This window comes from Quercus lobata, chromosome 7, assembly GCF_001633185.2.
Source record: "Quercus lobata isolate SW786 chromosome 7, ValleyOak3.0 Primary Assembly, whole genome shotgun sequence".
Lineage (NCBI taxonomy): Eukaryota > Viridiplantae > Streptophyta > Magnoliopsida > Fagales > Fagaceae > Quercus > Quercus lobata.
The window spans coordinates 26,875,497-26,887,811 of NC_044910.1; the positions used below are offsets into that span (position 1 = coordinate 26,875,497).

Here is a 12,315-nt window from a genome sequence, read left to right on the forward strand (position 1 = left end):
AATATCTTACAATCGGACATAGTGTAAAATGGGCGCGAAAGAACTATCATCACATCAAGATCCTCCTTTCCTCCCATGGGGAAGAAAAGAAGAATCTCGAGGGGTTATTGTGAGGGTAACAAACCGAGGAACCCCTACAATATATACGTTGGGCCAAGGGCCCAGTCCAAGGAAGAATCCCTCCTCGGCCATGGGAAGAACCCCTCCTCGGTCAGAGATGGCTGAGGACAAAGGGAACGGCCTACTACTGAGAGTGACACTTCGGGTCATTCCATGGAACAAAATAAGTACTAAGACAGAAAAGGATAACGGGAGGAATGGAAATATCTAAGGGAAAGCTGCCATTGTTGCATTAAGTGCTCTGTACCTAGTAGAGCCATGCTTTTTAGCCTTTATAACCACTCCCAACAACTTTGGAGAGGGGCTGATGAGACAAGGATCAACACTATGAATCTGAATCTACACGTGGACGTTGAGGGAAGGAGGGAAGCTAGTATAAAATGGAGGGCAGGAGGCAATCTAAAGGGAGAAAAAACGGCGACCTCCCAAAAGGTACTAAAAAAGAGCTCCTCGGATTGTGCCGATGACCAACCTTCTTTGATAAACTCAGTTGATCTTTGCTTGATGGTCATGAACACCATATTAACTGTTATCCATGCACTGAGGCCTGACTCTTCGACCCACTCTCTACAAATTTATTGTACAGGGCTCACAGGTCCAAGATCTCATACATCTTGGGCTTAGGCTGCAAAATGTGACCCTACAGGAGACTAGATTTAAATCGTAGATGTCATGAACATACAAAAGATGTTAACCAATTGAGCGAGTTATAGGGTTCTTAGCTTGTAGGCGTAGCTCAATGAAGTTTTAGGCTTAATTTCATGTTGATCATAAAAAAAAAAAAAAAAAAAAAAATGTCAATTTAATCCCACTTGTTTTTAAAAAAATTTCAATGTTTCCATTTTCTCCCTCTTGATTAACTTAACTTATTCATGAGCTATTTAATTAACTTATTCTTTTCCTATATATAGTAAAGTCATGACTAAAATTTTTTATCCTTCACAATAATTACAAAGTGATGAATTATACAACGAATAACCTATTTATATTATCAATAAGATACAAATACAAATTTGATATTAAATGAACCAACTAACAAACGTGCACAATCCATTTTCAAATCTATATAAATATATTTTTGAATAAAAATACATATAAAAATATAACATTATATATGGTTAAACCGAACCCGCATATTCACAAGTTTGTTCATAAACACATTATTATGTTTGAACTTGACTTGTTTAATGGTTGAGCCTAAACTTGTGCTTGAGCTTAGTTTATTTGCTAAACAAACAACATGAACAAATTTTTTCCCGAGCCGAACTTGAACTATTTATAAACAGTGTAGTTCATTTATAAACATACACAACTTTCACAAATTGCTAAATCAAATTCAAGGTAACATTTAAAGACAGGTTGATTATCCAAGAATATCATGTAAGAAACTATTGCACCAAGTAACAATAACAAAGTCTATTTTGCATTGACCGAATATTTTTCCATTATCATTGCATTGGCATTGGCATCCAAACAGCTCAATTTTTTCATCTGTTGGTACTTGGTACATTTTTAACCGAAAAGGACAAAAAGGAAATGGTAAAAACAAAAATTATTGAAAACATATATGCCCAAAGTGAAAGATCTAAAATAAAACTTGTAATAAATATCATCATGATACAAGTTTTCGAACAAGATGTTAAAAAATCTCTTAGTTGATCTGTTAAGGATTGAATTGTAGGTGTGACTGTATCAAACCTGTGTTTCTTGAATTTGCCTCTGTGGCCATTTCAACTAATTCAACGTCTTAGTGATGTGCTGATGCTGAAACAACACATCCTATGCCTTTTCTCTTTGCTTGACTTGTCTCCATCTAGACTACTTTCATGGATGCCATTTGCATTGGTGCTAATTTGATTAATGTCATTCGCACTTTGGTCCAAATTCAGTACTTCAGTTGTCCCATTCCCAGTGGAACACAAAGCAACCTGGTTAGCCTCACTAGGAGCTGAAACATACTGCTCTGGTGATGCTGGTGCTATTTTGTTATGGTTTACTTCCCTTGAGTGAGAATTTGATCCAGCATGCCTGCAAAACATGATCAGGACGGTACCATTTACTTCTTGTATTTACAAGTGAGACAAATTCTGCTTAGGTGAGTAATAAGTTATTCAAGAAGGAAAAAAAAAGAGTGCCAGGATAGCCATAAATGTGGACTCTGGTTTGTCATCCAAACTATTATAAAAAGAATAGGATTTTGTAGCTTAGGGACATTGCTCGATTCTCCCATAGAAGTGAACTTAAGTTCAAATCCCCCCTCCACCACTTATTGTAACAAAATAAAATGTTTGATTCATCAAAAAGGTCATTATATAGTTAAAAACAAAATGACAGAATTTATTATACAGAATACGATGATGATAAAATTGTTAAAACAAAAAGATTTAAGAAAAACTAGGCAATCTAATTCTTGTCCTCCATTTAAGGGTTATAACAACTAGGCAAAATAAACATTTTTAAGAAATAAAAGAAGTAAGAGCCTTTGAACTCACTTGAGAGCACATGTGGAGAGGCTTATATTGTATCAAAAAAGAAGTAACGGAAAGTAACAATAAAGCAAAAATTAAGAGAAGAAATACTTTTCCTCTTTCAATTTAAGTTGGGTGAAATGAAATTTTTTAAGTTAAAAAAGAAAATCACATTTTCACCCCCCAAAAAAAAAACCAAATTGAATGAAAGATTCAGAATACATGAGCGAAAATGGAGGATACAAATTCAAAACTAGACTCCAATTGCCTAAGGACATGCAGAGGTATATTGTGAAAAAATCATTATTATGACTTGGTTTATTAACATAATTACCTGAAGCTGTGATTGCTAGAGCTATTCCTAGGTTGTTCTTGTGATGTCCTCTCTATGGTTTCCTTTTTGGATACTTCAAGACTAACCTCACCATTTGAAGATACTCTGTCATCTTCCGAAGAACTTGCGTCCTTTAGCACACTCTTGTCCATAATTGGAGGTTCTTCACTGATGACCCCAGAAGAGAACCTAGGTTGGGCATTAAAACCATAAACCCGGACCATTGAGATGACCTTCTCTAATGTTCCCAGAGCTTGTTCCACCTCAGGCCTGATTAAAATATTTCTATTGTCATTTACATTACTACAACTTTCTATGAATTCCTTGGTTAAAACTTTTTCCATGTCCTCATTACAACTTTCTATGAATTCCTTGGTTGAAACTTTTTCTATGTCCTTGCCATCCTCCTCAAAATGTTCGCTTTCTTCACTCTCTTCCTCTTCAATCTCCCCAAAGGCTTTCCTATCTGTAACTCTCGCATTCTTTGGCTCAGATTCATCTACATGGTAAGTGCCATTAACCTCCAGAATTGTATCACTCATATCACCCCTACTACTTCCAATAAGATGTTCTTCAGGAAGAATGCATGCGTCAGTCTTTTGCTCTTTCCCTTCCACAGCCCTATTTGATACATAAGTCGAACAAAGAGCTTCACGCATTTTAGTATACAGTGGGTCCCCCAACGCCTTGCTAAAGTCTTCATCACCCTTAAACATAGATGACACTGCCTGTGATGTTGAGGATTGAAAAATATGAGAAAATGATAGAACAGGATTGATGTAGATGAAGATGAGAAAACTAAAACATATATGATGTTAACTAATGCCATCCATTTATGTGTCCAACCAAGTACATTATGAGGTCCCCCCCAATTCAGACACATACCTCATGGGTGCTGAACCCACAACTTAACCTTTATCCCATTATTAAAGGAGGAGGAAGTGTCATTTGAGCTAGAGCTCATTGGCAAATACATTTTGAGTTTATATGTCATGTTAAGTGTCTCTGTTTATCAATTACCCAAAAAAATGTCTGTCCATTAAAACCTGAAATCCAATGAATAAGTAGGCTATATCCAGTTCTCTGAGAAAAAAAAAAAATCCAAAAACGAAAGTCTTCTATATCCAGTTCATTCTAGAATGAGTCGGATGATTTGGTTAGACTCAATTTCATTCACAACTAACTATAATAGTAATATTCCTCAATGAATTGGCATTATTGCTGACATAGTGGACAATAAAAGTGATATATTGAACCAGATGTGTAAGGCAAAACAAAAGTCTTTAAGAGAATAAAATGTATAACCTTTTGATACAGTCTGAAACCATTGCCAATGAGCTGCCTTGAGATAAAGTTTATTAGGGATGGAGGGACAAAATCCAGCTTGATATCCATATTTGCTATTGTCCTACAAAAATTAAGAGTTCGTAAATTTTTAAAATTGGTGGAGCACTAAACAAGGCAATCAATCATGTTCCATTACTTAAAATAGTTAGGTAACATTGGGCAGAAAGGCAATCACTTTAAGACTTTTTCTTTTTTTTTTAGTGACTTAAAGTCTTGTTTAATTAGCAGTTTAATGCATATATTATTTCCAATGGTAATGTCAGGATTTTTTTTTTTTTTAATAAGTTGGTACTGTAAGCTATTCTATCAATGGGAAAGCCATTAGACCCATTTAAAATTATGTGAACAAAATGAATACATACAGAAAAGCCTAAATCGTCAAGGCTCTTGTCATTTTTAAACCAAAATATAATGGGTTGTTTACAGATTTAAATGTCCATAAGCCTAGTCGAGTATAATCTGCATCCCAAATAAATTGGATTTAGTTACAGGACTGCTTATATATACATTAGCCAATCAACACTCACCGAAAGTAACTTCTATCTGGGGTCACCTTTTGCAAAGCATAGCCTCCTACCACATCAATCCTAATAACATCATCTGCTTCAGGGATTACCTCACTGGTAAAACCATGAGTGGCCATGTCAATGTCTTCTGAATCAGAGATCTGGAAGCAAAATTGTAACAATATACTTTTACTTCAGATCTGAATCTAGAAATAGCTTGAATTTCAGGCATATGCACAAAAAACACATTGCATCTGAGTCAAAAATCAAATCCCTGAAAGATTGCGAGTGCTACCGTGTTTAGAAGAACAACAATGAGATCATCTTGAAAGTACTCAAACAAAAAATAGTGCACAACAGCCTCTCTTGTTGACAGTGGCCAAGAAAGCTTCATCCTTTCTTCCAAGAATTTAAAGAAAAATCAGATTTTCAAACTGCAATATATTTGAGGAAGTAAAAGTAAAAAAAAAAAATTCTAAGAAATGCATTGGTTTGTGCTAGACAAACCTCACTAAAGATATCTGTTCACCAATCCGGACCCTTTGTAAACATTTGCAAGTGATAATTTTGAAAGTTGGAATAGTGAATTGAGGCCACCTGACAAAATATAAAATATATAAAGAGAGAACGGAATTATTGTCAAAATTACAGTATCACTAAAGTCTAGATTGAAAGATGGGTTGCCAAATGTCATAAACTCATATTGCATTCTCTCTCTATCTCTCTCTCAACCAACACCTTTTGTGTGCTTTTTACCACCCCAAGGCAAGCATAAGCACAACATGTGCAAACATACACACACTTAAACTGGGAGGGTTGCCTACGCACATTGTTAATTTCTCAATCTCAACACTTCCTGTTGATGCACTCAGTGGTAACTATTGCACAAGCCCTCACCAATCCCCTTCAGCCAACTTTTTTTTTTTTCAGATAATAGACAAGAGTAAATGTTAATAAGAAATAAATTGCAGGATAGACAGGACAAATATCCCAACTAATATTCTCTCATCTTATCCTCATTAACAATAGGTGCTACATCAGACATCTCAGGAATCCATCCTTTTTTTCCTTTTTTTCAATGTGAATGTACCATGCTGTCAGTAGGGTAGGAACATAGGATGGGATGTAAAAGAGACAAAAAAAATCCTAAATTTTTTTTTTTTGAAGGATAAAATCGTAAAATTTTGACAGTTGCACAAACTCAAATTTTAATAATCAGTACCATGAACATAGGAAGGGATGTAAAAGAGAAAAAAAAAATCCGAAAATTTTGACAGTTGCACATCCTCAAATTTAAAGAACATTTAAACCAATACATGAACTTATAGCGCCTCATATAATGCCAACAAATCGACAACCAAAAGAAATAGTGTCAACTGATAAAAGTTATATTACTGTAGCAGCTACTTAATGCTGGAAATTTATGCTTTCTGCATTTCTAAAATAATCCCCCCTCCCCCCTCCCCCACCCTCCAAAAATAAAAAATAAACGAAAAGAAAACGCATATCTTAGACAAGGTGATTTATGTTTCTACTATATTATTCATATTCAGCAGAATCGTGAAGCATACATCAGGCCATAAAATGTAGAAAACAAGCACGTAGAATGAAGGAAAAATTCTCACCATTTCTTGTAGAGGGATGACTCCCATGAGATGCATAAACCTGCAATGAAGGAAGAAATTTATCTTAAAGTTTTCATTTTGATATTCAATGATAACCAACAGCCTAAATAATTAGAATGCTTTATTTTTCATCATTATAGGATGAGGCTAAAGATGTCAGGATATTCTGCTATAACTTACAAACATCAACAGGCCCATCTACATAGCCTTCAACCAGTAATGAATGAAAGGGAGTGCCTTGGGGTCCTTCGCGATACATTACACGGTACTCTTCATTATCCTGTTTTAACTGTCAAAAGTAGCAGATTGTCAATAAATTATCCTAACACCTGTAATGAAATGTAATCTGCAGGCCCATCCAAATATAAACATCATAAGCAGCTGGACAAGCTTCTTTTCTTTTTCTTTTTCTTTTTTGAAGCCACATTAGCTTTTGTTAAATTCTCTACTAATCAGCAGATGAAGTCACTCATCAGACTTAATTCCTTCAATTTTCCATAGAAAGGAAGTGTCTTGATAGAAGAAACAATAAAGGTTCCAGGGTGGAGAGAGTGTGGAAACGAAGAAGATAATTCAAATTACAAGAGGGTTAACTACGGAAAAAAGGAAAGGGGAAGGGATTAAGTAAATTATATGCTCTACCTTCCATTCAGCATGTGATTTCTCACTGGCTTTCAGTCCCTCATTATCATTTACAGAAGCACTCCTCAACATGTCAAGAAAATTTGACACTTCTGCAGTCCTTTTTTCAATGACTTTCTCATTTAATCCTGCAAAACCAAAAATCTAATTTAAAAAGTGTTTTACAACCTTATGAAATTTTCATGTTAGTAATTCATATTAAGATAAGGTAACATACAACATAGCTTTTTTAAGGAAGTCAAAAGGAAAAGTCTAGGGAATATATAACCTTTGGTTTCATCTTTCGTAGAATGTAGGAGTTGATCCTTGACTAGAGTTTTAAGTCTCTCCCCATTTTTCAGATCAGGAGACGCAAGTGTATTGTCCAGCCTCTCCCTGTATTGAATAATCTTCCTTTTTTCCTCCATCTTTGCATCTCCAAGCAAATCATAAAACTCTCTCTCTCAAACAGTCAAGTGGAGAATCTATGCCACGTACTATTAATGGATTTCAGCACCATCTGATGAATTTAAGATTATACTAGGAAGTGTTAAATGTTGTTTTATGAATAAGAATAAGAGGGGATAATAATTAACAGGACCTCAAAAAACTGATACCATCCTTGCAACATGTGTACACAGCTGAAATTTACATCTCAATAAGCACGATTAACCAAAATTACTTATATTAAATGCGTGTAATGAAAGAAAAGCATCTATGCATTAACATAAGAGCCTTGAATGGTGACTGCAAAAGTTCTTTACTAATATTTTCATATTATAAAGCACACGAAAGTAGAAAATCCTTAAGTTTCATTAAAAATCCATTAGAAAACAACTATGTAGAGCTCTCAAAGACTAGACTTTTACCTTTCTTAGCATACCGTACCAATAAAATTCCCAAAATCCATTTTCACCTCAGACCAACTGAATGCAAAACCAAAACATACAAAGCCCATTTGAGTTCATCAAAAACAAAAACAAAAACAGAAAATGAAAAAAATGAATGCACCCAGATGAAAATTCTTGTGGAAATTGAACTCACATAGGAACACCCAGGTGAGCTTTATGAGCTAAAAACTGAAATCCTGAACACCCAAATGGAGATCCCAAACTTTGATTTCAGTGAGAAAGAAAGGAGACAGCTTCACCTGATGTTCGACCACCTAGACGGACATACAACATGGGCTATTCCAAAAATCCTAATTCCTATGCAACTTATTCCCTCTTGGGTATTAACGAATTCCAGACACAACGCAGAATCACTTTTCTCTTTTTTTTCCCAAAAACTTTTTAGTATTAAAAAATAGTATTAATATAAAAAAGGAAAGTACAGATTTGTGAGGAACATTGGTATTGGGATTCTACTGGGGTTTGGGATAGTGTGTATGGTGGGGACCACCTGGTAAAAGCTCCACGAAGTTTCTTTCCATAAGACGTGTGCAGTGTGCTTGTTATGGTCGTTTGTCAGGGGAGTCGTCGGTGACGCAGCTTTGTCACTGTAGCAATATAATCCCAGCCACTAGATTTTAGGGAAAGCGCCTCATAAACTCTCTCTCTCTCTCTCTCTCTCTCTCTCTCTCTCTCTCATCGTTTTTTTCTATATAATATTATGTGTTAATAACAAATCATTTTAAAAAAAATTTATCAAAAATTAATAAAGCTGTAAAAAAGTTTGACAGTTTTATCAATTTTTAATAAAATTTTTCCTAAAATAATTGATTAACCTGTGTCTTAATATAATATATATATATATATATATATATATAAATAAAAGCTTCTGGATTTTCCTTAAAATAAAAGGTTCTAGTTTTTCTTTAATTAAAATTAAAAAATTTCCTTTGTTACCAAAAATAAAATGTAAAGGATTTGGCACGGGCTTATCTTTTATGCTATGATTATGAAGAGCACGATTTGAATAATTTTTGCTAAATAATTGAAAAAAGAAAAAAGAAAATGAGTGATGAAAGAGATAAGCGATGAGATCTCTGTAAATGAGTAACAAAAAATTTGAAGGGGACACGTTGTTTGTTTTTGTTTTGTTTTTTTTTTTTTTGAGAAGAAAAAATATATATACACAGAAGCAAGTTAATTAGTAATAACCAATATACTTATATCTTTTTTTTTTCTTTTTTTTTAAGTAAGTGTAAATGGTTAGGGACTAGTAAACTTTTAGAGAGGTTTTAATAATAATCCATTTTAGTAAATTTTTTATAAAAATTTGAAAAAAAATGTCAAATTTTTAAAAGTTTTTTCAATTTTCAATAAAAAATTTCTTAAACTGGATAATTCATGTATGCCCTAAAAACATACGTTAACTAAACTCAACTTTTCTTCATATATCATTTTTAATGAGTTATGAAATTGTTTAAATAATACACATGGATAGATAGCCTTATAAATTACAAAGTAATAATTCGGAAGAGATTCATTTGTTGGTTTGAAGAATAAAAATTTCTAAGGTAATTCTCTCTGTATGTGTTGATATTCATCTTTAATTTCATTTATCCTATGAACCTTTTGCTAGCACAAGCTTATGAATACACATGAAATTTAATGGTCAAAACTTAAAAGTAATTCACATAAACCTATATATGTAGGTTCTAATTAACTTAGTTGGTAAATTTTCCAATTGTTGAATAAGAATTTGATGCTCAAACTCCTTTACATCATTAATCAATTGATGTCTTATTCTAATAATAAGTGTGGGGCCCAACAATTCGTGGACCAGGCCCATTTGCCCTTAGAGAGTCCGAAGGCCCAATCCGAGGAGAGCTGTGGCCCAAGCTCTACAACGCAGAGCACAAAAGAATTTTGGGAGGCAGCCGAGGACAGTGTAGTCCTCGGCAGATCCATAATCCCACCAGAACAAAGGGGTGAAACTGGTATAGGGACGAATTCGTAAGGAGATCCAAGATACCTTGGGGAGGTTATCCTTACTACCCTTCCAGATAAGACCCAGCGCCTGACAGAGCCGTACTCTGCAGCTTTATCAAACCATCCCCAACAATTCCGGGATTGGACTGATGGGACAAATGTCAGTGTTTGTAAAGACTGACCCTACACGTGGACGAAGGATAGCGGACGTAAACTAGTATAAAAGAAAAAGTAAGTGAACCTAGAAGAGGAGGCTGGATCCCACCTCCAAGGGAGGGAGAGGATCTGGGTGAGAACATCTCAATAACACCTGAGATTACAGAAAAAACCCATCGTCGGGTAACCGGGGTAAGACCCCAATGGTCCTCGGATCAAGTCCGAGGAGGCCCATCCCCTAGGATGCGATGCCGTAGAGCTTAAACGTTCAAGCCCAAATCCTTTTTCTACACGAACTCCTTTAAAACCAGGACCGGGCACCGCCCCGTGACCAACGGCTAGCTTTTCAAACCCACTCTCTACAAATCATATTGTGAGGGATCTTTCATGCGCGAGCCCAACATCCTTATTGGGCCGCTAGAGAATCGTGTCCTTACAATTGGCGCCGTCTGTGGGAAAGCTTGTGCGCTGGCGCAGGTGGCGGTGGAATCAACTCACGCGCCAAGCAGAAATTCCTGGGATCTTCTCCGTCTCCGGCGACATATAGTTGTTGCTCCGACGTAAGCTTCTGCTAGGGGCTACGCCTCGCAGTGCTAAGGGCGCGGGCGTCTCTAGGGGCTTCCAGCCTCAGGCCAACTTTCCCCGCCCTGGCGTAAGGGCTCGTGGTCGAAAAACAAAACAAGTACATAAAAAGATCGTAGGTTTTGGACAGAACGAGGGCATTGCATAGTCCTCGGACTCAAGCCTATGGGGAAACCAACTACCTGGATGAGGAAAACTAGGTTTTGGACAGAGCCAAGGCATTGCATAGTCCTCGGACTCAAGCCTATGGGGAAACCAACTACCTGGATGAGGAAAACTAGGTTTTGGACAGAGTCAAGGCATTGCATAGTCCTCGGACTCAAGCCTATGGGGAAACCAACTACCTGGATGAGGAAAACTAGGTTTTGGACAGAACCAAGGCATTGCATAGTCCTCGGACTCAAGCCTATGGTGAAACCAACTACTGGATGAGGAAAACTAGGTTTTGGACAGAACCAAGGCATTGCATAGTCCTCGGACTCAAGCCTATGGGGAAACCAACTACCTGGATGAGGAAAACTAGGTTTTGGACAGAACCAAGGCATTGCATAGTCCTCGGACTCAAGCCTATGGGGAAACCAACTACCTGGATGAGGAAAACTAGGTTTTGGACAGAACCAAGGCATTGCATAGTCCTCGGACTCAAGCCTATGGGGAAACCAACTACCTGGATGAGGAAAACTAGGTTTTGGACAGAGCAAGGCATTGCATAGTCCTCGGACTCAAGCCTATGGGGAAACCAACTACCTGGATGAGGAAAAAGGTTTTGGACAGAGCCAAGGCATTGCATAGTCCTCGGACTCAAGCCTATGAGGAAACCAACTACCTGGATGAGGAAAACTAGGTTTTGGACAGAACCAAGGCATTGCATAGTCCTCGGACTCGAGCCTATGGGGAAACCAACTACCTGGATGAGGAAAACTAGGTTTTGGACAGAGCCAAGGCATTGCATAGTCCTCGGACTCGAGCCTATGGGGAAACCAACTACCTGGGTGAGGAAAACTAGGTTTTGGACAGAGCCAAGGCATTGCATAGTTCTCGGACTCAAGCCTATGGGGAAACCAACTACCTGGATGAGGAAAACTAGGTTTTGGACAGAACCAAGGCATTGCATAGTCCTCGGACTCAAGCCTATGGGGAAACCAAGTACAAAAATTTTAATTATTACAAGTTCTGGGCAGAACCAGGGCGTTGTACTTTCCTCGGACCCAAGCCCACGGGGAAACCAACTGCTCGGATAAAAAAAAAAGGTTTGGACTTCGCAATATGGGCTACTGGATAAAAAGGTCAGGTCATTTCATCCACGGCTTAAACACCCTAAAGGGTTAGGCCCAACGAAGGAGCAAGGAAGGTGGTGGAACGCCCCAGTATACAATGACCTAAGAGGTCTGTTCATTTAGTGGGTGGTATGTTTTGAAACGGTTATTCCTCACACGGCATCAAGCCTTCGTTTCTCTCCTCGGCTAGCAGGGGGTAAGTATTACTTTTTACTGGTCTGCTTTATTATGCCGAGCACTCTATTAAAATTATGGCAACACCTTTTTATTATTAAGTATTTTGGTCTTAGTCGTCATTGATTTAAATGCGATATTATTGAGCCGAACAGCATTTGCAAATTTATAAAAGCAAAGAGACAGAACATGCAAAGTGAAATAGAAACAACTTTTATTAATATGAAAA

General features: G+C 36.8%; 1 protein-coding gene across 2 annotated transcripts; it reads right to left on the reverse strand.

Annotated features, from left to right (window-relative positions):
* Positions 1-1,521: 1,521 nt before the first annotated feature.
* On the reverse strand, positions 1,522-8,528 carry LOC115952938. Of its 2 annotated transcripts, XM_031070308.1 has the most exons (12): positions 8,066-8,528; positions 7,891-7,947; positions 7,311-7,541; positions 7,043-7,170; positions 6,581-6,689; positions 6,401-6,440; positions 5,283-5,372; positions 5,071-5,170; positions 4,797-4,936; positions 4,228-4,330; positions 2,923-3,650; positions 1,522-2,148 (listed from the first exon to the last, which is right to left on the reverse strand). In XM_031070308.1, exons 3-12 carry the CDS (start codon positions 7,447-7,449, stop codon positions 1,860-1,862), a joined length of 1,866 nt encoding a protein of 621 aa, XP_030926168.1. In that variant the 5' UTR covers positions 7,450-7,541; positions 7,891-7,947; positions 8,066-8,528; the 3' UTR covers positions 1,522-1,859. The 2 variants fall into 2 exon arrangements, with proteins under 2 accessions (XP_030926168.1, XP_030926169.1); XM_031070309.1 differs by lacking the exon at positions 7,891-7,947.
* Positions 8,529-12,315: the final 3,787 nt, after the last annotated feature.

Excerpts from the sequence above, each read along its gene's own strand:
- LOC115952938 (XM_031070309.1), bottom strand. The coding sequence starts at position 7,449 with ATGGAGGAAAAAAGGAAGATTATTCAATACAGGGAGAGGCTGGACAAT. Across the intron at positions 5,171-5,282 it reads GAACAGATATCTTTAGTGAG|GATGAAGCTTTCTTGGCCAC; the intron begins GTTTGTCTAGCA and ends CTTGGAAGAAAG. Across the intron at positions 4,331-4,796 it reads CCAGATAGAAGTTACTTTCG|GACAATAGCAAATATGGATA; the intron begins GTGAGTGTTGAT and ends TAATTTTTGTAG.